Genomic DNA, 26,298 nt, shown 5'->3' with positions numbered 1-26,298 from the left:
TTTCTTCCTCCCTAGACACATTTTCTATAGAAAGTGTCACTTTTTCCAGAGAAATGTGTATAAATGTTCCAGATGAACGTTAATTAATAAAGTATTCATTTCCAACTACATTTGCTTACCTCATAAAATATGAAGGCGCACCTGGCAACACCTTCCGCCTTTCATAATACCAAAAAGCATAAACCAATTGGCTACCATTCAATGTACTCATGTCTGAGAGATGGTAAAATAAAGCTGAATGAGAATAGTAGCGATGTATTGGCACATAATAAAAGCAATGTTGAGCGTGAAAGGTGTTGACTTGGATCCAATGTAATGTTAACATAGTGGAAGGATTTTTGCCCTTGGAGCACAACTTTCTCTCTCTCTCTACCCCCTCCCCCAACTCCAGGGTAAAATGCCTCTTGTAATGGGAGCATCCTGAGAGGTACTTTAATCTGCAGTAAGAGGCAAGGAAGTCATGCTTTTTGGGTAGAAATCCTTCCACCCATGTAAACACTCTACTGCATCCTAGGCTCCCATTATTGGATCATGTACATTTTAGAAGAAAGTTATCTACACACACACACACACACACACACACACACACAATTATTTATCTGGTAACAAGTGAAAGCAACACATTTTCAGCTATGTTGTGAGAATATTGGTTCCAGATTATTTTCCTCTAATCCTTTATACATCGTGGATTTATTTACACTGTAATCGTTAAATCCCAAGAACCACACAACTAGTTCTGCATTCACAGAAAGACCCTGGACTTGAGTTTCAATTGCTAATCACTTTTTAAGTGGGTGATATTTTCAAAATTAGGCTGTGTGACAGGATGGGAGTCTTCTGTTCAAGGGGGAAAAAGTGGCTCAGAGTGGTAGGCTGCAGTACTGCAGTCAAAGCTCTGCTCATGACCTGAGTTCAATCCCGTTATGTAAATAAAATATTTATTAAAAGCGCTATGTAAAGGTTTAAAATATTTAAAAACATTAAAATAGCACAATGGCATTTCCTAGGGTTGATAACTGTAACCACATACCAAACATGTTTTGGCCTATTGGGCCTTCATCAGTGGTTAATTACAACACATGTTAAGCCTGCACACATTTAAATAAATAAATAAATACATACATACATACATACATACATACATACATATACAAACTTTGCTGAGGGCAAAGTGTAGACGACTGGGGAAGGCAATGGCAAACCACCCCGTAAACAAAGTCTGCCTAGTAAACGTTGGGACTTGACATCACCCTTTACCTAGGTCTGACCAAGCCCATGTAAAGTGAGTTAGAAGACTAAAGTAATTCTCATGCTTCAGGCATCCCACTGCAGCATTACTGGGCCCAAGTCTGAAGTGTCATGGTTCCAAAAGAGCTTAAAATATTCCAGAAGACCTCTTCAACTCCCTGAAGAAATTTGAACTGGAAAGTGTTTTGACCATCAGTAAAATTCTGAGAGGTGAAAATGTTGGCTGTGTGTTCTTCAGAGCTACCAGGAGGTGTGACTTACTGGTGTTGACTGTGTGAGAAGGGGCTGGAGTCATGTCCATAGACTACTATTTTAATTTAGTGACTGGGAAAAATGAACACACCTTTGTGCTCATTATAGCTATTCTCCCATCCTTATCTGAGAATGTTATCTGTAATGTTCAGTACTGTAATCACAAGTTCTCGTTCCAACAAGATAATCAAGTATTACTGAGCATTTCCACTGTCCTGCAAGTAGCACCATATATCTCTCTACATATGATAATGGGAGGAAGGAGAAAACTTAGTAGGGTTTGGATTACTAATGGGTGGAAGGCACAGTCTGTTTGCTCACTCCCTGTTCCTTAAATTAAATTGTAGGCCCAATTGCTGAGAGAGGGAAGAAGAAACTGAAAAAGCACATTAATAGGCTTTATTTATTTATTTATTTATTTATTTATTTATTTATTTATATCCCACTCTCATTTCCGGAACCCCGGCTCAGGGCGGCTCACAACACAATATAAAAACATCAATTGAAATCTGTATTAAAACATCTATATTAAAACATACCTTAAAATTCATACCTCATATTATAAAACATATTATAAAACAAGATGGCGTGATTTCAGCTGTTGGGCAGTCCCGACCAGCCAGTGAACCCCAAAACCAGTTGGGGGAGGATGGGGAGGCCAGCCGTTTGTAACAGTGGCAAGCCTTGCGGCTGCCCTCAAATGTAGGCCTGGCGGAACAGTTCTGTTTTGCAGGCCCTGCTGAACTCATTTGGGTCCCGCAGGGCCCTGATGCTACTTGATAAACCGTTCCACCAGGCTGGGGCCAGGGCGGAAAAGGCCCTGGCCCTTGTAGAGGACAGCCGCACGCTCTGTGGGCCGGGGACCACCAGCAAGTTGTTGTTCCCTGAGCGCAAGGCTCTCTGGGTGCTGGGTTGGGAAGTACTGATGGTCACTCTCCTTAAAAATGATGATCAGAAAAGTACACCTGTGATGGTGCAACACAGTAAGGAAACACTTAGCCTCCAGAAAGCTGAAATCTTAAACATAAAGTTCCAGCCTTTACCTTTTGGCTACATGTGTGAAACTGACAAGGGGCTTCTTTAGACTCTGCCATTTTCACCTTGGTTACAAGTAAATTCTGTAGGCAAAGCTTACAACCCCTGCCAAGGTGAAATAGACCGGTGTTTTATGTAGATGTTCCCTTGAGATTTTTTTTTTTAACAAGTGAGCACATCATCCAAACTGCAAAATTTATAAAGTTAAATAAAATGAAGAGTCATAACATACCCAGGCATGGAAGTGTTGATGGAGCTGCGTCACTTGAAAAAACTAGCCATAGAGCAGGCAGTGCAATTTGGGGGGTGGGACAGCGGTGTGATGTTTACACAACTATATTCCGTGCAGCAATCACATTAAAACTGATGTCACACATGTGTGAAGGGACCACAGTTTTCCAGCAACAAAATACTGCAGTTTGTGCGTTCAGAATTTTTTTTATCCACTCAGCAGAAGCTCACTCTTGAGAACCGATGTGTGAAGGGCGGGCAACAAACAAAGAACAAATATAGGATTTTGTGCAAAGAAAGAAGAAAGTGTGGAAAAGGTATCTTTGATTATATTTCTGAAAGTTCTGTGTGCTGTTTCCTTTAGGAGCAGCAGATAGACCGCAGAAAGATAAACAGGGCTTTTAGCTTAAAGTAAAAACAAAATAGAAGCCTAACATGGTATATTACAAACTGCTTTTAAAGGCTGTCACTTCCAAAGCTGCAAAAGCAGCATACAATAAAGGGGATGGTGGAATTTACCTATTAAAAAAACCCACACACATACACAAGATAGTGTTCTCTTTCCATTGGAGTATGTCTATATGAGTAATCTGGAGACACATTTGCAGAGTAACCTCAGTGTATGCACCTGAGGTTTCCTCTGTGTGGTTCTCCAAAGCTGAGTTTTCATCTACCACAATTTGTAGGTCAGATCCATGAATTCAATCAGATCATGGATCAAATCAGAGGTAATCCAGGAACATAAAAGGGAAGTTCAGAATAGCATTATTCTGTAACTGCTTATTAATAAAGGGTCTTCGTATTATCATTCTCTTAAGAGTGTGAGCTTTTTCCAGTCTGTTTTGTTAGATGCTGAAATGGACTAAATAACAGCAAGTCCACGAGATCATTCTTTCATATTCTTTCTAATACAAGAGGAATTCAGAGCCCTTGGTTCATTGGTATCATTCCTTGTTCTGCCACCTCATGGCTCTTCAATTCATCTGAATCAATTTCTTTGAGGGCAGCCACTTAGAGGGAAGGTCTTTGATGGAATGGAAGGAAGAGTTAAAATATTCACACAGATGTTTGTTGGCATTCTTCTGTATGTGAGATTTCTTCCTGTTCTTCAACAGGAACTGATCAGGCCTATGCAGATGCCTGCAATAAAGAATAATCAGCAAGCCCAGTTTTTATTCAGAAGAGTTTGAATGGGCCTTGTTTATCAGTTAGACATTTAGGGGGATTACCGCTGTCATTATGGTTTTGCTTTAGTAGAATGCTTGAAATCAGGGGGGAAAAAAACTTTTGTGGTGGCTGATATATTCAGCATTCTATATGGAGAATTAATCTGTTCCATCATGTTCACCAATATGTATACCAATATGGTGGGCTTTGGAAATAGGGTTGCCAACCTCCAGGTAGTAGCTGGTGATCTCCTGCTATTACAACTGATTTCCAGCTGATAGAGATCAGTTCACCTGGAGAAAATGGCCACTTTGGCAATTAGACTCTATGTCATTGAGGTCCCTCCCCAAACCCCACCCTCCTGAGGCTCCACCCCAAAAAACTTCCCACCAGTGGTGAAGAGGAACCTGGCAACCCTATTTGGAAATCTGATTTTAGGGAACTTCTGTTTTTATAGGTATAATATTTCTAGCAGACGTATTCCTAATCCAGATGCCCACTAAAAGATACAAATCCTCTCGAGTTACACGGGAATATTGATATTTGCAAATGCAGGCAGCCTTGTGCTTTCGGTCGTTGGAAATGCGGGCGGCTTCTTCTGATGAAATAGTAGCTAGAGGAAGGCAAAAACTCTTGATGATTCCTTGATTCATCTGTGGTCTCTCTTACCATCTTCAGTGTCTTTGTTACTGCAGTCAGTTAGCTGTGCGGTTAGACGTTTGTCCTTTGTGTGTTCAGTCTGTTCAGTTTGTATGCCGGATGAAAAAGTACAAATAATACCTGTGCTATAGGGAAGTATAATCCAGGAGTTGATTCTTCTGCAGTGACTGACTCTGTTTCTTAAACATTTGGAAACTCTTAGGTTCTCTAAGATATGCACAGAGGTCATATTTCAAAGGGCCATTGCCCCCTTCTTTCTTTTCCAAGCTGACTCGTTGGTAGTTCTGCCCACTCCCCCTCCTCATGCACATGGCCATGGGTCTTTTGAAGAATTTCTGTCATTTTTCAGTGTGGGCTTTTGCAAGATAATGCATGCCACTAAGAGCGAACAAGACTCTTTACTTTCCTTCTCACCTCCCAGAAAGTAAATTGAGTCCTATCGGTTTTTTGCTATTTTAAGTATTAAAGGGTGTTTGTTTCCACAGCTGTGTTTTGATAAGCTACATTACCACAGCCCTTTTTACACACTAAAGTTTAGCTTGGGTAAACATGTGATAGTTTTCATTCTATAGATGTAAGTCTATAGGGGCCACGTACCCATTCATCTTGCCCTGTGGCAGCAAATATCTGCCAGCAGTGAGACTGTAAGAGCAGCACTCCCCCACCCCTTTTCTGTGTGGCTTGCTTCATGATTTCAGTTTCCGACAATCTGTCACATTGGTTTCTGGGACAGAAATTGTGGTTCTTGTAGGTTATCCGGGCTGTGTAACCGTGGTCTTCCAAGACCACGGTTACACAGCCCGGATAACCTACAAGAACCAATGAACTCTGACCGTGAAAGCCTTCGACAAGAAATTGTGGTGTTTTGTTTTTTTTTGGTGCAAAGAAATATTAAATGCATGCCAAGTATGGGACTAAATTCTTAGAAGAATGATATGCCCTGCTACAGCCATGAGTCAATGGTAGAGCAACTGCTTGGCATGCAGAAAATCCCAGGTTCAATTCCCAGCATTGCCAGTTAAAAGGACCGGGTAGTAGGTAATGTGAAAGACCTCTGCCTGAGACCCTGGAGATCCACTGCTAGTCAGAGTAGACAGTTCTGACTTTGATGGACCGAGGGTCTCAGTCAGTATAAGGCAGCTTTATGTGTATGAGGCCATCTGTACTCTCTGTGTGGAGAGTAGGTCCTGTTTCTATTGTCCTCCTTTAAAGTTCCCCACAACTTAAAAGAGAGTACTTACTTGCCACATGGCAAAGGGTCAATGGCCAGGTCTTTACTTTGCCCACCATGTGGAAAGGAAATTATAGAGATTCTACTAAGAACTACAACCCTTAGTGTCAGATTGGATATATAGGATATTACATGAAATTTCCTTCCAGTTCTTAGTATTATATTTGAGCAAGATAAAGGCTGAGATTGATTAGCTTTAAACCAGAGTTTGAAAACAGTAGCCCTGTTCCCATGTTACAGTGGATGAATGCACAACTTGAGTATGCATGCATACATCTGTTTCTAAGAAAGAGTCAACACAATGCACTTTAAAAATAAAACTGGGGACTAGTACCTGGATAAATGTTGGCTTTAGATTGTGTGCTAATTGTGCTCAGTTGTGCCATTTATTTTTTTAATTTATTTTTAATTTTACAATTGCCAAATTAGAAAATAATGCAATAAAAAAGTGTAAGACATGCCATTAACAATGCCAAAACTGGATTACAATAACTGGATTATGCGAAGGCAAGGCAGTAAAATATGCTGTACATGCATCGAATATATGGTAAGAATTACTCTGTGCATGTTCAAAGAAAAGCCAAGTGTATACTGGGCACAAATTGTATGAGCCTTCTCTGTAACATGAACAAAGCCCGTTTTCAAACCCTGGGGAAGGGCCGTATCTCAGTGATAGAGCATCTGCTTGGCATACAGAAGGTCCCAGGTTCAATCCCCGGCATCTCCAGTTAAAGGGACCAGGCAAGTAGGGGATGTGAAAGACCTCTGCCTGAGACCCTGGAGAGCCGCTGCCAGTCTGAGTAGACAATACTGACTTTGATGGACCAAGGGTCTGATTCAGTGTAAGGCACCTTCATGTGTTCACAGTATTAACCACATTGAAGACATAATGCATCATGATGGATACTGGGGGAAAAAGAGGATTTGTGCAGGAGGGAACAGGAGAAAGGGGCGCTATGGAAAATGTAAGCCCATGTGGCTCCCTTCTCTTCATTTTACTGATCTGGTTTTGCATATGAATGCTGTTGCTTACACTTGAAGTTGATTCTTCTAATGATCGTTAGGATATTTATATAGAAACTGAGTGGTTTATGATACGCATTGAATCCTTGTAAATCATTCACATGTTTTTAATGATCATGTTGAACTGTGCTTATTGGATCCTTATTTGAATCCTAATTGCATGAAGTGATCAGAAAGATGCACAGTATGTTTACATAGCTTATCAGGCGTTTGATACTAGAGAAATGATAAGCACTTTCAATTAGAGCTGAAGTAAATTTGTTCAGTAGAATTAATAAATGGCAGATGGCAAGGCTTCTCATAAACTCTCGCTCTGCTTCTCTTGCGAACAAAGTTCTTCTGAGCACTTACTGTACTAAAAGAAACAATGACCAAACAATAGCATGAACAGTACCCTTCTGGATTATTCTGAGTGGTTTTATGTCATCTAATGGTTGGGTCTGGAGATGTCCTAGAGAGAAAGACAAGTATGATACCATCAATCTAAGCCTTTGCAGTCTGGGCATTTGTCATAACATTTGGCAAAGTAAATATTGTCTACAAGCAGAAAAAGTTCTATTCATGAAGTCCCCATTTTTATAAAACGGTCCTTTTCAGTTGTCTGTCATTTCTAGTCCTGAGATGGTTTGTAATCAGAACTTGTCAAAACCTGCTTAGGAAGCCAAGCAGTATTTTTTTTTGGCTTTCCTTTGAATTAAAACAACATTTGTCTGTTAACCCACTTTGGCAGGCACAGGGCAAAAGTCATGCTGTAGAACTAATATGAGGATTGGCTTTGTAAATAGGTTACTTGTGTGCTTTCATTGTTCATAGGAATCCAGCAGTCGATTTAGGTCCCCTACATGGACTAAACCTGAAAATGTAGTTTTTGTTGTTTTGGAGCCCAGTACGTGTTTTCTGTTCTTGTTTATCCTGTAATGCATGACTATCAAGGGTTATTTCTAGTGTATCCTTGGCAAAGGGATTCTCATAAATGCCTAAGAAGAATCTTGTTAAAACAGCTTGAGTGTCCTAGTGGGTATACCAGTGCATATTTGATGCAGCATTCTATGAAATTTTGATAGACCAAGGGAGCAATCCTAAACAGGTCTTCTCAGATGTATGCCCCATTTTATTCAGAGGGGCTTGCTTCCAGGAAAATGTTCTTAGGATTGCAGCCTGAATTGGCTAAAGTAGATTGCATGCATCTAAAATAAGCTAGACACTTGATTGTCTATGGGATACTTTAAAGGTCAGTGTGGTGTAGCTGTTAGGAGTGGTAGAACGACATGGAGTAATGCATGTACGGCTCAACTAGGAGCCCACTGCTTTTGCACCAGTTGCACTGTTTCCATTTTGATTATGCTGTGGCTTGAACAGATCTTTCACTTTCAGCCAAGGCCTTTCCGTATCTTTGAACAGCTGCCCCCCATTCTCCCTGCAGGGGCTCTTGAGATCTGTAGCATGCCAGGCATAGAAGCAGCATGGTGGAGAAGTTTTATATCGTCTTCAGCCATTCTGTGCTGTCTGTGGTTGCAGGATTGCAACTTCTGTCTTCAGAGTCCTTCCTCCCCCCCACACACAAACCTTTTAGTGCATAATCAGTTGACCTGGTATAAAGAGTCCTTTTTCTGAAGTAAATATGGTGCCTCTAAACAGTGCATGCTAATGTTGATGGCATCTTGCATGACTGTGTACCATTTGGATTCTGTTTTGAGTAATGCAGAGCTCCCTGGAACTAGTTTAATAAAAACAAAGAAGGGTTGTGTTCTTAAGCAATTACTAGCTGTCAGCTCTGAGTGACAAGCTGTCCAGCCTTGGTAATCAAACTTGGTAATCAAAGCCTTGGTAGGCAAACTTACAAAGAGTTTGCTCAATTCAAGATTGATTAGCTGGTTAGCATCTTGATTCAGCAATCTCCCAGCAGCTTGTGTTCATGTCAGGGAAGAAGAAAAATAGATCTTGTTAGGTCTTTGCTTTGTCAACAAGATGAATAACTTGAACCGTTATTAATGTATTTTTTTGACATGGTGTCATAAATGGTTTGCACACCTAAAGTGATTGTCTAGGATGATGTAAGTAGGTTTAGATTGTGGCCTAAAATGTAGTTACAGAATCCATCTCACTTAGAACAGTGGATGAAAATAGTCAGTGTAGCAGTTTTCTTTTTTCCAAACTGGCAACAGCCACATGTTCATGCTATGTGTAATGTAACTGAGAGTGTTATCTTCCCACATTAGTCAATGGAATGGCTGCCTTCTCAGACGGCTGTCTGTTTTTCTTCTTTCAGACCAGATAGGGTAAAAAGACTTGGTTTAATTTGGGTAGCTATAAAAAAAAGTATCTTACAAAGACAGAACGTATAAAGCACTTTCCCCCTGTCCTGGATAAATGATAAGAAAGTAGGTTTGTAAAAGCTGAGATTCAGGATAGTACTATTGGAGAGCCAGCATGATGTAGTGGTTAAGAGTGGTGGATTCTAATCTGGAGAACCAAGTTTGATTCCCCACTCCTCCATATGAGTGGCGGACTCTAATCTGGTGAACCAGGTTGGTTTCCCCACTCCTCCACATGAAGCCAGCTGGGTGACCTTGGGCTAGTCATTGTTCGCTCTAAACTCCCGCCTGCCTCACCAGGTGTCTGTTGTGGGGAGAGGAAGGGAAGCAGATTATAAACCAGTTTGATTCTCCTTAAAAAGGTAAAGAAAGTCAGCATATAAAAACCAACTCTTTTTTTTTTTTTAAGCCAGTGTATTTGGAACTGCATCCAAGTCCCTACTCCCTCGGGCCTGGGGAAAATTTCTGGCTACTATAGAGAAAATTATTATATTTTAGAACTTTTTCAAATGATACGTATGTAGCAGAAAGGGACGTTTAAATATGTTGGTCTTTTTTCCTTTAGTTGGAATGACTGTGGAACTGGTACACATAGGTACATCTCTCATATATTCCAGTGAAAGCAGGAAGCATGAATTAACCAGTCTTACTTTCTCTAATATGTGAAGTAATCTTCCATTTTACTTCCTTGTCAGAAATGGTAACAGGGCTTGCGTCAGAGGGATTGTGAAGAAATGCAAGATAAATTACATTACCATTAATATGTAAATGCTAAATAAATCATACTAATTGTTACTATTGGTTACTGAAACAAACATTTAAAAATAATAATAATCATGAGCGGTTTATTCTATGAAACTAAAACGAAATTGTATGTATACATGTGCATCGTGAAACCACTATTGGACAGCTCACAGTTTTCATTATATGGGTAACAGTAACGTAGAAAAATAGCTTTGGTAAAGATGTAGAATGTACCTATCAGTTTGCCAGAGGGGCTGAAAGTCCATTGACAGGTGGCACAATATCCACTGCCTAATTACTTCATCCTTTCATGAATACTGATTGGGTTGATTGTCCACATTGGTTTGGCGGTCCACTGTTCAATCGAGAGAGTTTGGATAAGCATTACTGTAAATAATATGAGGGCTGTAAAGGCATACATTTCATAGAAGGTTTAAGTATAAATATTGTGTACCCCAAGACTGCACTGCATCTTTTGTCCTTTCCACCTCTCTGTATATCTATACCTCTCTAGCTGACTAATAAATTACTGTATTAAATCCCATGCTCAGTTTGGACTAATCTTACCTGAACCACTGTGAAAAGAATGGAATCTACTGTAACAGTACTTGTTACAAGTGGACCTTTGATTTTCTCAGTGACTGTTTCCTGGAGCATAATAACGAACTGAACTTACAAAGCAAACTTGAGGTTTCTTGATGGAGCTGATCATTATCTTATATCAAATAGTTGACCTGGAGGCCATCATTGCCCTCCTAAATGTAACCCCCCCCAAAAAAATGAGATGAAAAGGGGAAAAAACAAAATCTCCTTTCATATGCTTTAAAGTTCAAAGCCCAAACACAGAACATTACAGCCCAGTTTCAACAGACCAGGTGCCTTTCTGCCTAATGAGGCTGTTATGATAAACAGGAGGGAAATCCAACTAGAGAATGATAATGGTTATTATGGCTAGTACCCTAATAAGGAACATGAGTTTGCATAATTGGCTGGTGTGCACTTTGCAACTGGAACTTTGCTGAGTTGTTAAGACCTAGGCTGCCTGGCCTGCTGATCATTGTGGCAGGAGAAAATGGGGAGGAGGGAATTGTGTCTGAACCAGGAAGCAATATCACTTATGGGCAACTCTCTAGGAACCCCCGCAAATCTCTACCTTAGAGACCACAGAGATTTCAGAGGATTCCTAGAACATTGCCCATCACTTCTGAATTTGGATGCAGCCCCCCCCCACTTTCTCCTGCCATGACTGTCAGCATGGTGTAGTTGTTAAGAGCGGTGGTTTGGAACGGTGGACTCTGACCTGGAGAACCGGGTTTGATTCCCCACTCCTCCACATGAGCGGCGAAGGCTAATCTGGTGAACTGGATTTGTTTCCCCACTCCTCCACATGAAGCCAGCTGGGTGACCTTGGGCCAGTCACAGTCTCTGAGCTTCACCTACCTCACAGGGTGTCTGTTGTGGGGAGAGGAAGGGAAGGTGATTGTAAGCTGGTTTGATTCTGCCTTAAGTGGTAGAGAAAGTTGGCATATAAAAACCAACTCTTCTTCTACTACTACTACTTCTTCTTCTTCATCAGTGGGCAAGTCTAGTGAGCAAATGCTGACTGGGGGCAGGCAGATGGAAACCCTATCCACACCCCTGGTTTTCTGAGTACCTGGGATGCCTTTTAGCCTATGGGAGGGAAGTTAGTATTACAAATTCCATATATTGAGGAACTCAGAAAGGCATAGCTAGTTCTCATCTCATAGCAACCCTATAAAATAGGTTAGATTGAGAGATAATGACTTGTACAAAGTAATCCAGTGAGTTTCATGGCTGAGTTAAGATTTTTACCCTGGTCTCCCAGATCACAGTCTAACACAATCACTATAGCACATATACTTTGATGAGCTAAAATCCATTTTATGTATGAGCAGCAGATAAAGATTGTGATGTCACCTGTTCAAAATCTTTTTTTAAAATTCAAATAGGTACGGAATCAGCACTGGAGTCTTATAATGGAGAGCGTGGTACCATCAGACAAGGGAAATTATACCTGTATAGTGGAGAATATACATGGGTCGATCAATCACACATACCATCTTGATGTCGTTGGTGAGTAAATTCTGAATGTCTATTTATTTTATTTATTATTTTCAATTTCTCCCCTTTAATATTGTTATTATGCGGCCGGGAAGTCTCTGAGGAGAAAGCGCGGCTTTGCCGCTCATGGCCTCTGCCTAACTGCCCCCTCCTTCAGGAATGGGCTGCCCGAGTGAAAATGGTTTATTCAAGTATAGTTCCTTGGCAAAATAAAAAGTGCTTTTGATCATTTCTAGCCATTTTCAAACACTTTGGGCAGGCATAAATTGCAGTGGGGAGACTGCTGCCATAAGATCTAAGGTAGCATACCTTGTTGTAGAGTTGTGGATAGATCTATTTCACATGCTCTCTATTCAGCTGAGGTGAACCAACCTGGAGACTAAACCATTTTTTGTTTGAACACTTGTTTAAACAATGTTTATTGAAGGTGCAGCTCCAACGGCTGCCAGGAATTGTAGTAAATTACGTTCCACATGATTCCATCCTGCACAGACCAGCTGCTGAAAGGGCGCAGCTGAATTATGTTCACTCACCAGGGAGTAGGTGTGTCCACAGTATCAAGCAAAGAAGGAAGCAGAGGGAATATATTCCGTTTTCTCCAAAGAACATTTCCTAGTCTCTTGTGCTGGTCATGGTTCTGGTCTTGAGTGGCTTGTGGAAAAGAAGAATTAGGTCAGGAATTGAACCATCTGAATAGATTTGTGGGTTTTTAAAAAAAATCCCCACAGAATGTCCAGTTCTACTTTAACTGTGAAGATTTTTACCTGTTTTTTGGTAACCTGAGCAAATATTTACCAGAAGACCCCTAATCTCCTCTTCAAACCTTTTTCAATGCCTTACATTCAGGAATATTCTGCACACAGTTTATTTTTCCTGGCAGAAAATATTAGTGACTTGCATGAATGAATGGAATGGTAATGAGAGTTATGTCATTTATTGCTTTGTCTGCTACTTTCATAGAGAGAATCATAAAAGTAAACAGTAAAGCCAAGATTTTCCATCATGATTAGTAGTTTGTGAGTGCTAAATTGCCATCATGGGGCCTATGGTTTTTTTTTTTTTTTTTACCCTTGAGGGTCCAGAAATGCACTTTTAAAAGGATCAAGTCTCTTCCCTAAAAAGAAGTAATATTTGTTATGTTTTTTTCAGGAGGTGGTGTTGGTTTATTCATGAAATGGTCCTTTTTACTATGTCTTTGGTGGCAGACGTATATTAGTATTTGACTTATTTGCTTTTGAAAGCACCAAGTACTCTTCTTCGTGGTTTTATTCTAAACATTTGTCAGTCCCAGTTGGAAGACTGATGGGTCATGTTCTCTGGGTTCTTGAGAACCACAAGACAATTAGAAATGACCTGCGGTTTGAAATGTGAAGTAGAAAGTTGGAAGAAACTTAAAATGGCCTTAATTATAAGGTAAAGATCAAAAGGAGATCCTCCCTAGTTTTCACATTCTAATTAACATAGGTGGGAGGACCAGTCAGAGCTGAACTACAAATTCATAATTGTCATGTGGTATAGCTTTCTTAGACTGCAACCACTTCTAGAGTACAGTTGGAGGACTGCGTATCAGAATGTTGCCTTCTGTCGAAAACTGCCATCTTTGATCCAGGGAAAGATAGTATGTTGATGAAAGAGATGCTAGTCCTCTTTCTGGCCAGCTTTTTTTTTTTTTTTTGCCGTCAAGTCACAGATGACTTATGGCATCCCTTATACAGTTTTCAAGGCAAGAGATTTTCAGAGGTGGCCAGCTAATTCATCTTTTTATGTGACAGAGTGCTGCAAGCATGTAGAGCATTCTCAAGAACTACATTCCAAGAAGGGCTGTTCCCACTTTATAGCAGGGTTGCCAGGTCCCTCCTGCAACTTGAGAGCAACAGGGAAAGGCATAGGCTGGCACTGCAGTGACAACATCAGCGATGCGGTGACGTCACTTCCAGAACACACCACAATTGACATCCTCGCGTTGCCAGTGATATGATAACACTTTAGTATTTGGGCAAAAATTCTGTGGTAGAAGCCATTTTTATGATGGCCTAGGCCTCTCTACACTGCCGGTAAGTCCCCCTGCTGGCCAACTGATTGGCAGCAAGGAGCTGGGCCTGGGGGTGGTGGGGGGAAGGAATTCCTCACCCCTGGCGGGAGCCTGGAATCTTAAAATAGCTTTACTTTTAAGTTCTCCTGCGGAGGTGCTGGTTTGGGTATTCAGAAATCAGTAATCAGTGGGTGCTGCAAAAAGTACACTGAGAGGGTTCAAGCCTTCTTAGTTAGAAGATTTCATTAGTATAGGCTTATATGTATATTTTGACTCTGATTGCAATTGCAGCTTTCCCTAGAATTTACCTAGTTTATGGGTCTCTTCCTTCTGAAAATAAACACCTATCAAATAGAGCAAGTAAAAATCTTCCTGATGCTTACCAATGTCTTTATCATACTAAGTAATGGGTGGCAGCCAGTGGGGGCGCAGGAACAGGGAGAAATGGTACTTTGCTGGCAGTTGATGTCACTTCCATTGAATACTGGAAGTGATATTACATTGCTGGCATGACATCGAGGTCATGTGACATTCCTTCCATGTATTTGCTGGAAGTGAAATCTTGCTGCCAGCTTGACACCATTTTTATAAGCATTTGCCCTCAGTGAACCAGTGGGCAACTAGAAGCATGGGCAAGTGACCCATAATAACATACTTTTGGGATCCATTGTGAACTTTATTTATTTATTTATTTTGCATTTCATCATGTATATCCAATATTTTCTTGCTTTCTTGCATGACCACCACATATGATAGAAGGATGCATCTATGTTTTGACATTTCCTACAGTTCAAACTTAAGGGAAATTTTTTTAAAAGTATGCATATTGGTTTTCATCTTCTCTTCTATTGGTTTTCATCTTCTCCTGTGGTGGGAAGAGAGATATTATTCATAACTGATGGCTGTTAAGTAGCTAGTAATACACAGGCATAGACTGATATGGGGAAGGGAGCCACTCAGGGTTTTTTTTTGGGGGGGGGTGTTCTTGTTATTTTATTGGCTAAACCATTTGTTGAAAATATTCCCCATCTTGTCTCTGAAATATTCCCCATCTTGTCTCTGAGAGGGGTACTTTCTTTTAAAAACAATTTAGCTTATATCAGAGCAGACTTGCTTGATATTAATAGTAATGAATGGTGTTAAAATGTGGCACTGCATTATACTAATGTGACTATGTGGTATACTGTAGTGAAATCTTTTATGAGGTCACTGATCTTGGAATTTTCCCAGAAAATCACTTGCCAAATAGTGACACAATACTTGTTGGGAATAGCCATTATTAACTTGCCTGTAATAACTTTCCAAAACCTGAATCTTTCATCATGTGTACACTAATAGCTAGCAGAATGTGAGAGGTTTCAGTTGAAGTGCATATTCTAAATATTCTCAGCTGTTAGCTTAGAATTGTGAATGTAGCAAATACATCACTATCAAATAGCTTGCTGCAAATTTGTGTGTACGGGGGGGTTGAATAAAAGCAGAAACCTCTTAGTGGTACTCAAGAATAGCTGGCTATGAGCTACACAAACTGGTGGACCTGAAGTAAAATATTAATGGTCTTAGGTATACAGTTTGGTTACTCTTCATACGCTCCGGTGTCTTGTTGGTCGTGCTGAAGTTATGGCATCTGGTTGTTTGTTGTGGTTTGCAGGTCTACTCAGAAGTAAGACCAACGTTTTTCAGGGGGTCTTACTTCTAGGAAAGATAGTCTTGGTTTATTTGAACTAAAATGTTAGAAATCAATTTTGGATCCTGATCACTGCATCTTGTTTTTGCCACTTTGTTGGCATGCTCATGCAAAGAGATCATTACTGTAGTCTTTAAATACTGATCACAGTGGGACTTGGGCCGCTAGTCAGTCATGTGGCAGTGTGGCATTATGACTGTGGAAGTGCAGAAGTAGCATTAGCCATCCCAGGTAATGGCATTTGTTACCAATTTGTAGAACATGGAAACTTGAGATCCATCTAGACCAGTATCCTGGCTTCCATGATACATAGTCCTAGCTGCCTGAAGAAAACTGGGGAGAAGTGTGGCTCAGTGGTAGAGTACAAGCATTGCATGCAGATGGTTCCATCTTAAAACCCTGGTGTCTCCTGTTGAAAGGATTTCTGGTGGCAGGTGTTGTGGAAGGAGGACCACTCTCTGCCTGGGAGCCTGGAGAGCATCTACCAGTCAGAGTAAAGAATCACATATTCTAGCCTCCATGAACATGCCTGGCCATTCTTTCAGCTTGGTTATTTTGCTGTCTGACACAGTTTCCAGTTCAACAACTTAATGTTAGGCAGTCCCCTCCCCAAACCCTTCTGTTTAAGGTTTTGCTCATTTGTAATATACCAGATAAATATAGTTTATTTTATATACCAAATATATATATCATTTGTAATAAACCAGATAAATATATTTTATGCTATGAGAAAGGACAAACAATTGTTTCCTATTTACTTTTGCCGGTTCATTGCATATTTTATGTATTGTTTTGCTTTGTATACCTTGCCAAGGTATACAGCTCAGTTTACAGAGACTGCATTAAAATGACAGTTGAGGATAGATTAAAAAAAACATTTCATTTACTTGTTATTTCAGTGTTGCTGTCTGTGTTTCCCTTTTTTATTCCTAGTGTAAATTAGAAATTTCATGGATAATCAATTGCTTTTACTCATATAAGCTTCTCTTCTTTTCACCAGACTGTTAAGAAAATATTGCAAAGCTCAACATTACAATATCAAATACAATTTGAAGTTTATTTCCCCCCAGTATGTTTTCTTGAAACAGTGCAATGATGGGCATTACATAGGTGAGAATCTAAAAGTTAACAGGCACTACCTTTATGTCCTGAGTAATCTGTGCTTGTATTTTGTTGATTATGGCAATACAAATCTGAATCTTGAGAAAAGCAGTGTTGCTGCCTGGGAAAAGAATCTTGTCCCTACAAAAATTATATCATAAAACTTGCTGTTCAGATTTTGCATGATCAAAACATTTTTGTTGTGTCATTATCAGAGTGGCCTTACAGGAGTTACTAGTCACTCCATATATATAATTCGGGCGAAGAGAGCAGTCCTAAGCAGATCTATTTGGAAGGAAGTCCCATTTTAGTTAATGGGGCTTACTCCCAGGAAAGTGTTGTTAGGATTGCAGCCTAAAACACTGTTCATTTGTGCACCCACATGCTAAAATTCAAATCATGATTTGTTGTGATGTTTTAATTGAGACAGTATACTGCATTGACTTTAGGATAATCTGATCTCCACTTTTAGCCACATGGTGCTCCATTTTTGAAAGATAAACAATTAGCAGTTGCTCATACAAAACGAGGTGTTTTTTTTTAAATTAAAAAGTAGAACCCATCCTAAATTCTTCCCTACATTCCCATCCTTCCATTCACTTACTTGGTTTACATTACCTTGGTTGTATACATTCATTAAATTATTGATTTTATATTTCCAAATAAATGTTTACGCCTTTTTGTCTCAGTGCATCTCTAGCTTTGAAAAGTAATATCCATTGCAGTGTTGCATTCAGGTATAGCAACAACTGGGACAAATTAATATTTCAAGTGGAGCTTCAATTAATTTCTAGAAAGAGTTAAATTCATGTAAGCACAGCCAAGTCAAAACTTGCATTCTGGCAACGACTTTTGCTGCTGTTGACTAACTCTTCACGGGAGCCAGGATAAACCTGACATACTTACTTGAACACTTCAGGGCTAGGGCATGCTGAGACAGGGGCAGAGGCGGGCAGGAATCCACCGTGGTGCTTGCCTTTAGATATTTAGATAAATTGAGAAGGAAGAAATCTCTTTCAAAGCAGTGAAAAACCTGGCTCCGGACTTTACACCTGGCATTGAGTTTTGTCACCACATGTACAACTAGCTGAGGGAAAAAACGTGTAGTGCTGGAGGCTGTGTGCTTTACTGTTGGAAACTGAGTATCATAGTTCATCAAAGGCTTTTAAAAAATAATCCTGGTGCTGTTACTTCTTGGCTGAATGCTGGCTTGTCATATTTACAGGGCACCTTTCCGGATCACGTAGCCCCACTCACCTGCCCATTTGTTCTCTAATCTGTTTGCTTGGCCTTCTGTGTCACTGTCCAAGTTTTGACACGTGCACACTGTGCTCAAATCCAGCAACCTTTGGGTTGCTGGACAAATACACTCAGTTAGTTGAGCAAGTCTGTGGGAACGCCAGGGCCAAATTCTGTACCTTCCAGGTGTGGCAAAAGCCTCTGTGAACACTGTGACTAGAAGCCAGAAGAGGGGAATGTTTTACACTGTAAAGTATATTTTAATTTTATGACCTTTCTTTAGGTACTGGAAACCTTGGGGTTCTGGGGTAAGCAACAATCTTGTGTTTTATTTGAAGGTCAGCTATTTTGCAGCCACCATTACTAATTAGAACCTGTTGATGTGTTATGCTGCAGGGTTCTTATCCTGTAGCAGTGAAACAACGCTTTACTGTACTTCATGGATCTCTTAATAGCTAAATTCTTAAAGGGGGGGGATGCATAATTACCGTGCTTCTAAAGTACTGCTGTTAGCCAGCATATTTCAAGTTGTAAGAGTACCAGGGTAAAAAGGAATTACTGTAAGTAAAGCCTGGAATGGATGTTACAGACAATTAGAGGTATACTGAAACCTAGGATGGTTTCTACCTGCAGTGGGACTTGCCTGCCCCAATGGTGTTGACAAAATCCATCTGCATTCCCTCGATGGTATCAGATCTGGCATTTCAGTATTCTAATTCCACTGCAGTTGGCAAGCTCATGCGGCAGTTCCATGGCAAGGCAATCGATTCGGATGGGTTTGGCGGCACTGCTTTCTTTTCCAGTGCCTGGAGTGTTCTGCTTCCACTTTCCGACCTCATCTGGGAGAAATTGGGCCTTGCGTTTCACATTCCAGAACTTCTCTGTTTTTTATTCATTTTTAATCCCATAAGGGGTTAAATCCAAAAGGTAAATCCAAGGGTGAGCTTCACTTACTTCTTCATTGTTATGTTTCTTGTCATCTCCCTCGCCCAAGCAAAGCTTTTTCTTGTTTGCTCAGATGTTCTAAAGCTTTGGCTTTTGCAACTGCCATATAAGGGATCACATCAGTTAACTCCAAGATTAGCAAGGTAGACATTACAGGCTCTTTTCAGCAGAGACGCATCTTGCTCTGGGGAAGCTGATGAAAAACACACGATGGCAGCATAAGGGTTGCTTTTTGCTTTTTTTTTTTGCACAAAGGGCAGACTGGTATTAAGGCCATTAGCCAGTGATGACAACTGGGTGTTTTAAAACAAGAACATTCATGTCGCCTGCTGCAGTTTTTTGACTTTCTGGCATTCCATTGTTTCTCTCCTGCACTGCTGCAAAACATACAGTTTTAAAGAATGTATTTTGAGGCTGGTTTGGTGAAATTGGGTACACAGAGTTTATTGGGAAATGCCTTGTTCTGTATGCACCAATACAGACTTCCCAAAAAGGAATGGAGATTAATGTGAGGATTGCTGTAAAATTAACTGTAATTTACTTATTGCTCTGAATTTTTTTGGGAATATTATTTTAATGATTTTACCTACTATTACTCACTTCACAGTGCTTACTGATTATGTTGCATTGAATGAATTTAAATTATGTTTTTGCTGGACCTTGGCTTGGTAACACACTAAACAGATGTCACCAAGCAACAAACTGAGAATATATTTGCAAAGGGTTTGTTCAGTACATCAGATCCCTGCAGCTTAGGACACTTTTAAGGAATCTGCTCAGAAGTAAGTTCCACTTTATTCAATGGGACTCACTCACAGAAAAGTTTGCTTAGGATTGCAACTTTGGTGGAGTCTGCATGCCCCTGTGTCCATCTGAACATCAGGTGTGCAGGGACCCACTGTCCACATGACTAATATATGAGATATTCATGGATTACTCCATGACACACTTTTTTTTTAAAGAACTACTGCTGTAATACTGGTTTGATATTTAAATGCTGAACTTGGAACTGCAGATGTTGTGCTAGAGCTATGCAGCTAAAGCTATGTAGGTGTAGCTAGAGCTATGATGATCAGAAGAGGCACTTGTTAAATTATCATTATATGGTCGTGGACAAAATGGCTGCATAGGCACTGCTTTTAGCTTATATCCAGGTTAATATATTTGATGGCCTGTTCCACAGGCAGTGGAGAATAAGATTTTTGTTTAAGATTTTTTGTGGAGAATACAAAGGTTGAGAACAAGAAAAGAGGATACAGGTTGAGTATCCCTTATCTGAAATGCTTGGGACCGGAAGTGTTTTGGATTTTGGATCATTTCAGATTTTGGAATATTTGCATATACATAATGAGATATCTTGGGGACGGGACCCAAGTCTAAACATGAAATTCATTTATGTTTTATATACACCTTATACACATTGCCTAAAGGTAATTTTATACAATATTTTTTAATAATTTTGTGCATGTGAGGCATCGTGGGGAACCTGCTGTTGGTGCGACCAGCCTGCCATTTTATTACCCTTTGTGGGCGTTCAAAAAGTTTTTGATTTTGGACATTGGATTTTCAGACAAGGGATGCTCAACCTGTACAAAAATCCAGAACCAGCTACTGCAGGAATCTGCATTCATTCCCCCCCCTCACCCTACACATTGATATCTTAACCAGAGGTGATCTAATGAAGTAACTTTGTTTGCTCCTAGGGACCTCTCCTCTTTTCTTCATTTAACTCGCATGTGTGTATCTCACGTAAATTTGACTGTGTTGTAGTCTTGTGGCCATTCTTGAAAAACATGCCTATCTACCTCCTGAGTGGAGCTTTTCAAGAAGGACATTTGATGATCAGTTCCCCAGTGCCCTGAGCAATTGTTAATACCGCCTGGGTGTACATGCTTAGTACCTACCAAACCTTTACCATTCGTTTATGCTAATTTTGTGACATAGGCTAATCGTCTATGATGATATCTGCAGAATAAAGTGCCTCTCCCACGGTTAAAATTTTTGCCCTTTCTTGATGTTGGGTATTTCCCTTTCTCTGTAACTAACAACTAGATCTGCCATGACTAGTGAGGCTTGGAGTTGTGTCTTTTTTATCTCTATAGCTTGGATATCAGTTTCGAGGGTTCAGTGGTGGTGGAGGATGCCGAGTAGATTTTTTTTTAATTGATAGACATAAGGATTGTGCATGGGCCACAGCCATGCAGAACTGGCTGGCTCACGGCCATATACAACATACTTGAGAGTTCAGTCAAGATGTAGCTTTCTGAACTCTGCTAAGGATTAAATCAGTGATGAAAATAGAGGTACAAGTTGAACTTGCCGGGCCAATTTCTTTAAAGATTAAAGAAAGATTAAACAAAGTTGCCATTTTTGAGACTGTCCTAGATAAGAATACTTTGATGTTGAGGAGTAAAGCTTTAGATTAACAGAAGGGATAGAAGCTGTAAATGTTTTATTGCATGAGTGCGTATAATGTTTCAACTGTTTCTAAAGTCTTCGGTTGTTCTTATAATTGCGAAGCTGAATTTACCAAGCATTGCTTAATGATCTTAAAATGCACATGTTTTACAAGTGGGTTTAGTACCCAGTGATCTTATTCTGCAATATCTTAACAGGGCATTGTTTACCTAATAACTGGCATTCTGTACGTTCAGTATTTCTAGTAAATAAATAGGATTGCTAATATATAGAGTTTGAATAGCGAAGACATCGCTTGATAATTATTTAGTCAAAGAATTGCTACCCTGTCCATAGTCATTGTCCTCACATATGCTTCAAACTCAAGAAATCTTCAGGAAGTGAACTGCAACATCTGTTGAAGACAATGACTGAAGTCCAGACCAGTTTCACATACTTTAAATCCCATTGAGATAGTTGGTGTTGAAAGATTCTTAAATATGTACTGCAGTGCTGTTGAAGGCCACAATCCTCATGTGAATTTCTACAAATTTTACATGTGCAGTCAAGAGTTTTTCAGACTTTATTATGGGGGAAGCATTTAGGACCCCATATCCTAGGTGAAGTGCCTTATTTTAGAAAACTATTAGTTTACAGTGTTAATGACAAATATATATGTGTTTTCTTGTATTATTTATTTATTTCGTTATTTGCATTATTTATAGTCTACCTTTCTCAAAGGGACTGAAGGCAGATTATACATAGTGAGTTGGTGCAGCGAACAAAATAGAATGTTCAGTAACCAATGCATCCGGATTTTAGAAGGGGAATCACCAGAAAGAACTGAAGTATAGCATAAGTATTAATATGACACATTAAATGGTTCAAAAATGACAAAATAAGATCCTATTTATAGTAAGCTGTACACAGCAGTATAGACCACAATCCCATATAATTTATCCCAGCAAGTTTGTGAACCATTTTGTACAGTGCAACTCTATTACCTGGGGAGGGAAGGCAGCATGGTATAGCCCGATCTCATCAGATGATGAAGAAGAAGAGTCTGTTTTTAGATGCCAGATTCAGTATGATTTCTCTGCCAGTGCCATTCTAGACATCTCCCAACTCTTTTGAGATCACCTAGCTCTGTGGTAAACCAGAGGCAGGAGAGGTCGATGAGGGGCAACCTTGTTAATAGCTTCAAGAAGCTTCAGGTTCTGTGTTTCCGCTGCTATGTTTCAACAGAACACATTTTTGGAATCCTAAAATCCCCAGAGCATTCTGGAATCCAGTAGGATTCATGAGCCTCCATAGACAGACCATTTTAACTGGGCCCCCTCTCATGTGGGGTGTTGGAACCACATTCACCTTGGCTTTTAAGTAAGTTGTGTTCAAACCATGGTTCAGGATGAATCTCCAGCCCTGAAACCAAACCTTCCCCCAAGGATTAAGTCCAGGGTGTGACCTCTTCCATGTGTTAGGCCAGTCACAATTTGGGAGAGACTCAAGGCAGCCAAAAAAGCTATAAAAGCCTAGGCTGGTCGTCATGAAGTGTCATCAAAGTGAATTTTGAAGTCCCTCAGAATGATCAGTCTAGGAGCCTCCAACATGGCATCTGACAGTACCTCTGCCAACGCATATAGGGTGTCCACTGGGGAACTAGGTGGCCAGCAGACAAGAAAAATGCTTTATCTATCCTTAGTCCCTAATGTAAGGAGCATACAATCAATGCCAGTGATAGTTTGCACTGGAAGTTTGCAGAAGTTACAGGTCTCATGGAGGATAATAGCCATGCCTCCTCCTCAGCCAGTTGTGTGGGGTTGGTAGAGGACTGTGTAACCAGGTGGTATTAGTTGGGGCAGACACACCATGTAATTTTCTTCCAACCATGTTTCTGTTATGCAAGCCAAGTCAGTTTCTTCTTCCTGCAACATCTCATAGAGGTGTGCTGTTTGTGCTTTACTGATCTAATATTGCACAATATTAGGGTAGATGTGGAGGAAATAGAGGCCCTTCTTTCATCAACTCTCGGGATGCTATGGAGGTTAGGCAGGCTGCGGGCATCCTCGCTAAAGACTGGCCATCTATGATAAATCCCACTCCCATACCTACCAGCTCCCATTTGCACTGGAATAGCGTATTCATCAAATATCCTTTTCCAGGTAATGATTTCTCCCAACTGCTAGTAATAAACCTCTCCAATACCCCACAATCAGTTGTCTAACAGCCACAAAAAGCCTTATAACAATCCAGGGGCACAGTCATGTGCTGAGGTTAGAGATAGAAGAACATGGGAAGGGGCTGTGGTCAGAGGAAGAGCCTCTGCTTTGCATGCAGAAGGTCCCAGGTTCAATCCCCAGCATCTCAAGTTAAAAGGATGAGGTAGAAGGTGATGTGAAATACCTCAACCTGAGACCTTGAGTAGACAGTACTGACGTTGATGGACCGATGGTCTGATTCAGTATAAGGTAGCTTCATGCGTGTTCAAGTCCTCAGGAAAGCACAGACTGCAATTGTGGCTATTGTGTGTGTAAAGTGCCATCAAGCCGCAACTGACTCATGGCAACCCCGTAGGATTTTCAAGGCAAGAGATGTTCGGAGGTGGTTTGCCATTACCTTCCTTTGCATGGGCTGAGAGAGTTCTGAGAGAATTGTGACTGGCCCAAGGTCAACCAGCAGGCTTCATGTGGAGGAGTGGGGAATCGAACCTAGTTCACCAGATTAGAGTCCCACCACTCTTAACTACTACTCCACCCTGGCACCCCCTGGGTATTGTAGCCAACACATAATTTATTTAATCCTTTCCGCTGGTTGCCTTTAAATGAATATGTTTGTGGTAAGTTAAATGTGTGAACTTTCCTTCCTCTAAGAAATTTTGACCCAGAAATGTCTTTGTTTACACCTGTCCTGTAACCAGCTGTGCCTTAGAAAGTCTCAGAATTGAAAACCCACATGCAGCACTTCCCTCTTCCTCCTAGTCAAGCAAAGGGCTCAGCTAGAGTTGGAATTCCTCTGTGGCCCAAGGTAACTTTCAAAGAGGAAATTAACTTTTTTTTTAATCCAGCCTTGTCCCACGATCACACCTAAAGCCGACTTTTTTGATCAAGCTGTTGATCAGATGATAGATGGTAGTAATTTGATGCTCCTGTGGGTCAACTGAGTCTCCTGGTATACAGTTACACCAGCTATCCGCATGACTACATCACAACGATTTTATCAAAAAAGAAAAAAGAAAAATTAATGTATCTGAAATTTTTACAGATATTTTGAGGAAACATTTAAAATTTGCAACACTAGTGATACAGGTGCGCCTTCAGTTCCTTTGCCCAATTATGGCTGTCAAGATTTTGTACATTTAAAACAAAACATAAATTTATTTTGGAGCTGGCATGGTTTCTTCTGTTCAGCCATTTAACTCCCTGGCCACAAGGAGTGCCTCAGCCGCAAACTTGAAGTTCAACTCAGTTACAAACTTGCAATACAGCTTTAGGCAGGCTGGTTTTCTATCCTATCTCCCTCTACTTTTTGAGGATAAATCACATTGATCTGTACAGCAGTGATGTTATAAAGATTATTAACATAAAGTATGTGAAGTATTTTGAACACCTGAATTTCACTACAGAAGTGTGGATAAGCATTTTTATTATTTCTCTGGCAATTTGGAGAAGAGCAAAGATTCAGGGCTTCTGATTATGTGGAAGGCCATGCTTCTTGTGTGAATGGTTTAAAAAGAGAGTGAAAGAAGAGAAGTTATTAGTTATTTCTGAACTCCATATGCAGTCCCTTGTATTCAGTAAAGTACAAACCATTCTTACCAATGGCACACTTTCAGAAGAGGTTTCTTCTTCTCTTGCTCTACCATATACTACGTGACATTCGTTTAGTGTTGACATATGACTTGTAGGTCTTTAGTCCTCAAGTTTCATCTGTCATTGACCAAATGCAATGGAACTGGAAAACTTTACCATTCTACATAGCACATATTCTCCACTGAGGCAAGGGCATCCTGATAGATGGGTTGTTTTCCTCTACATCCGGGTTGGCAGGACCTAAACTTAAAACTTCCTGTCTCCCTTGGCGGGAAAACAGCCCACAGGAAGCCAGTTTCTGTCCTGCCTAGCCGGGTAGAGCAGGCACCATCGCGGAGCTCCGTGCCTTTTACCTAGGATAAGGAGTAGTTAGGAGTATATTGCTGTTTGTCCAGTCGGTCTTGTCTACGTGAGTGTGTCCTTTAATTTCCCTCATATTTCATCTCAACCCCCCCCTTCCCTTTCCCTCCTCGTGTATCTCCCTCCATGGTTCCTTGAGATCTAGGGCACAGGGGAATCCAAAATGGCCGACGTCATTTTACAGAGGGAGGACGATCTCCTTTCAGAGAAGGATTATGAAAGGGGATTAGTCCAATCGGTCCAAAAAAACCCCGCCTCTCCCAACGGCCGCGATTGCGGACCATTAGGGAGTATTAAGCGGCCAGAGGAGACTAAGGCCAGCGAGCCCACTCCTTCGCAGCCCAAGCCAAAAAAGGCGCGAAAAGCCGCGGCGCTGCAGCCGAGCGGCAAAAGAAGGAAACGGAGCGCCAAGACGAACGCCAGCCTTAAAGTCGGTCGGAGCACCCCCGATCCGACCCCTAGAGAGACGGGGACGGTTCCCAGACCTCAGACGTCTTCTCCAGTTGCGGCAGCGGCGGCTTCCCTCCCTTCGGGACCGGGTAATTTTGCGGCAACGGTTCCAATCCAGGCGGGAGTTGGCAACCCCCCCCCTTTGAATCAAGCGGCGGCGGGAGGCCATTTTATCTCTTGGGAAAGCGCGGATGAGTTAATCAACTGCGCTCTACAACGTCAATGGCAGGACTTTCAAGCATTCCAGGCCAGATTTCCCCCTCCTATTTGGGTACACCCTGATAGCCACC

At 40.8% G+C, this 26,298-nt stretch overlaps 1 protein-coding gene across 5 annotated transcripts in view; it reads left to right on the top strand.

Moving 5' to 3' along the window:
* Window positions 1-26,298, top strand: part of FGFR2 (fibroblast growth factor receptor 2) — a 165,066-nt gene that overhangs the window by 82,354 nt on the left and 56,414 nt on the right. For all 5 annotated transcript variants that reach the window (XM_056850348.1, XM_056850349.1, XM_056850350.1 and 2 more), the window contains one exon: window positions 11,877-12,000. In XM_056850348.1, coding sequence (XP_056706326.1) covers window positions 11,877-12,000 — 124 coding nt within the window. The remainder of the gene's footprint in view (window positions 1-11,876; window positions 12,001-26,298) is intronic.

This window comes from Euleptes europaea, chromosome 5 (assembly GCF_029931775.1).
Source record: "Euleptes europaea isolate rEulEur1 chromosome 5, rEulEur1.hap1, whole genome shotgun sequence".
Classification (NCBI taxonomy): Eukaryota; Metazoa; Chordata; class Lepidosauria; order Squamata; family Sphaerodactylidae; genus Euleptes; species Euleptes europaea.
The sequence above is the reverse complement of the archived record's forward strand: the minus strand, read 5'-3'. Positions and strand labels throughout refer to the sequence as shown.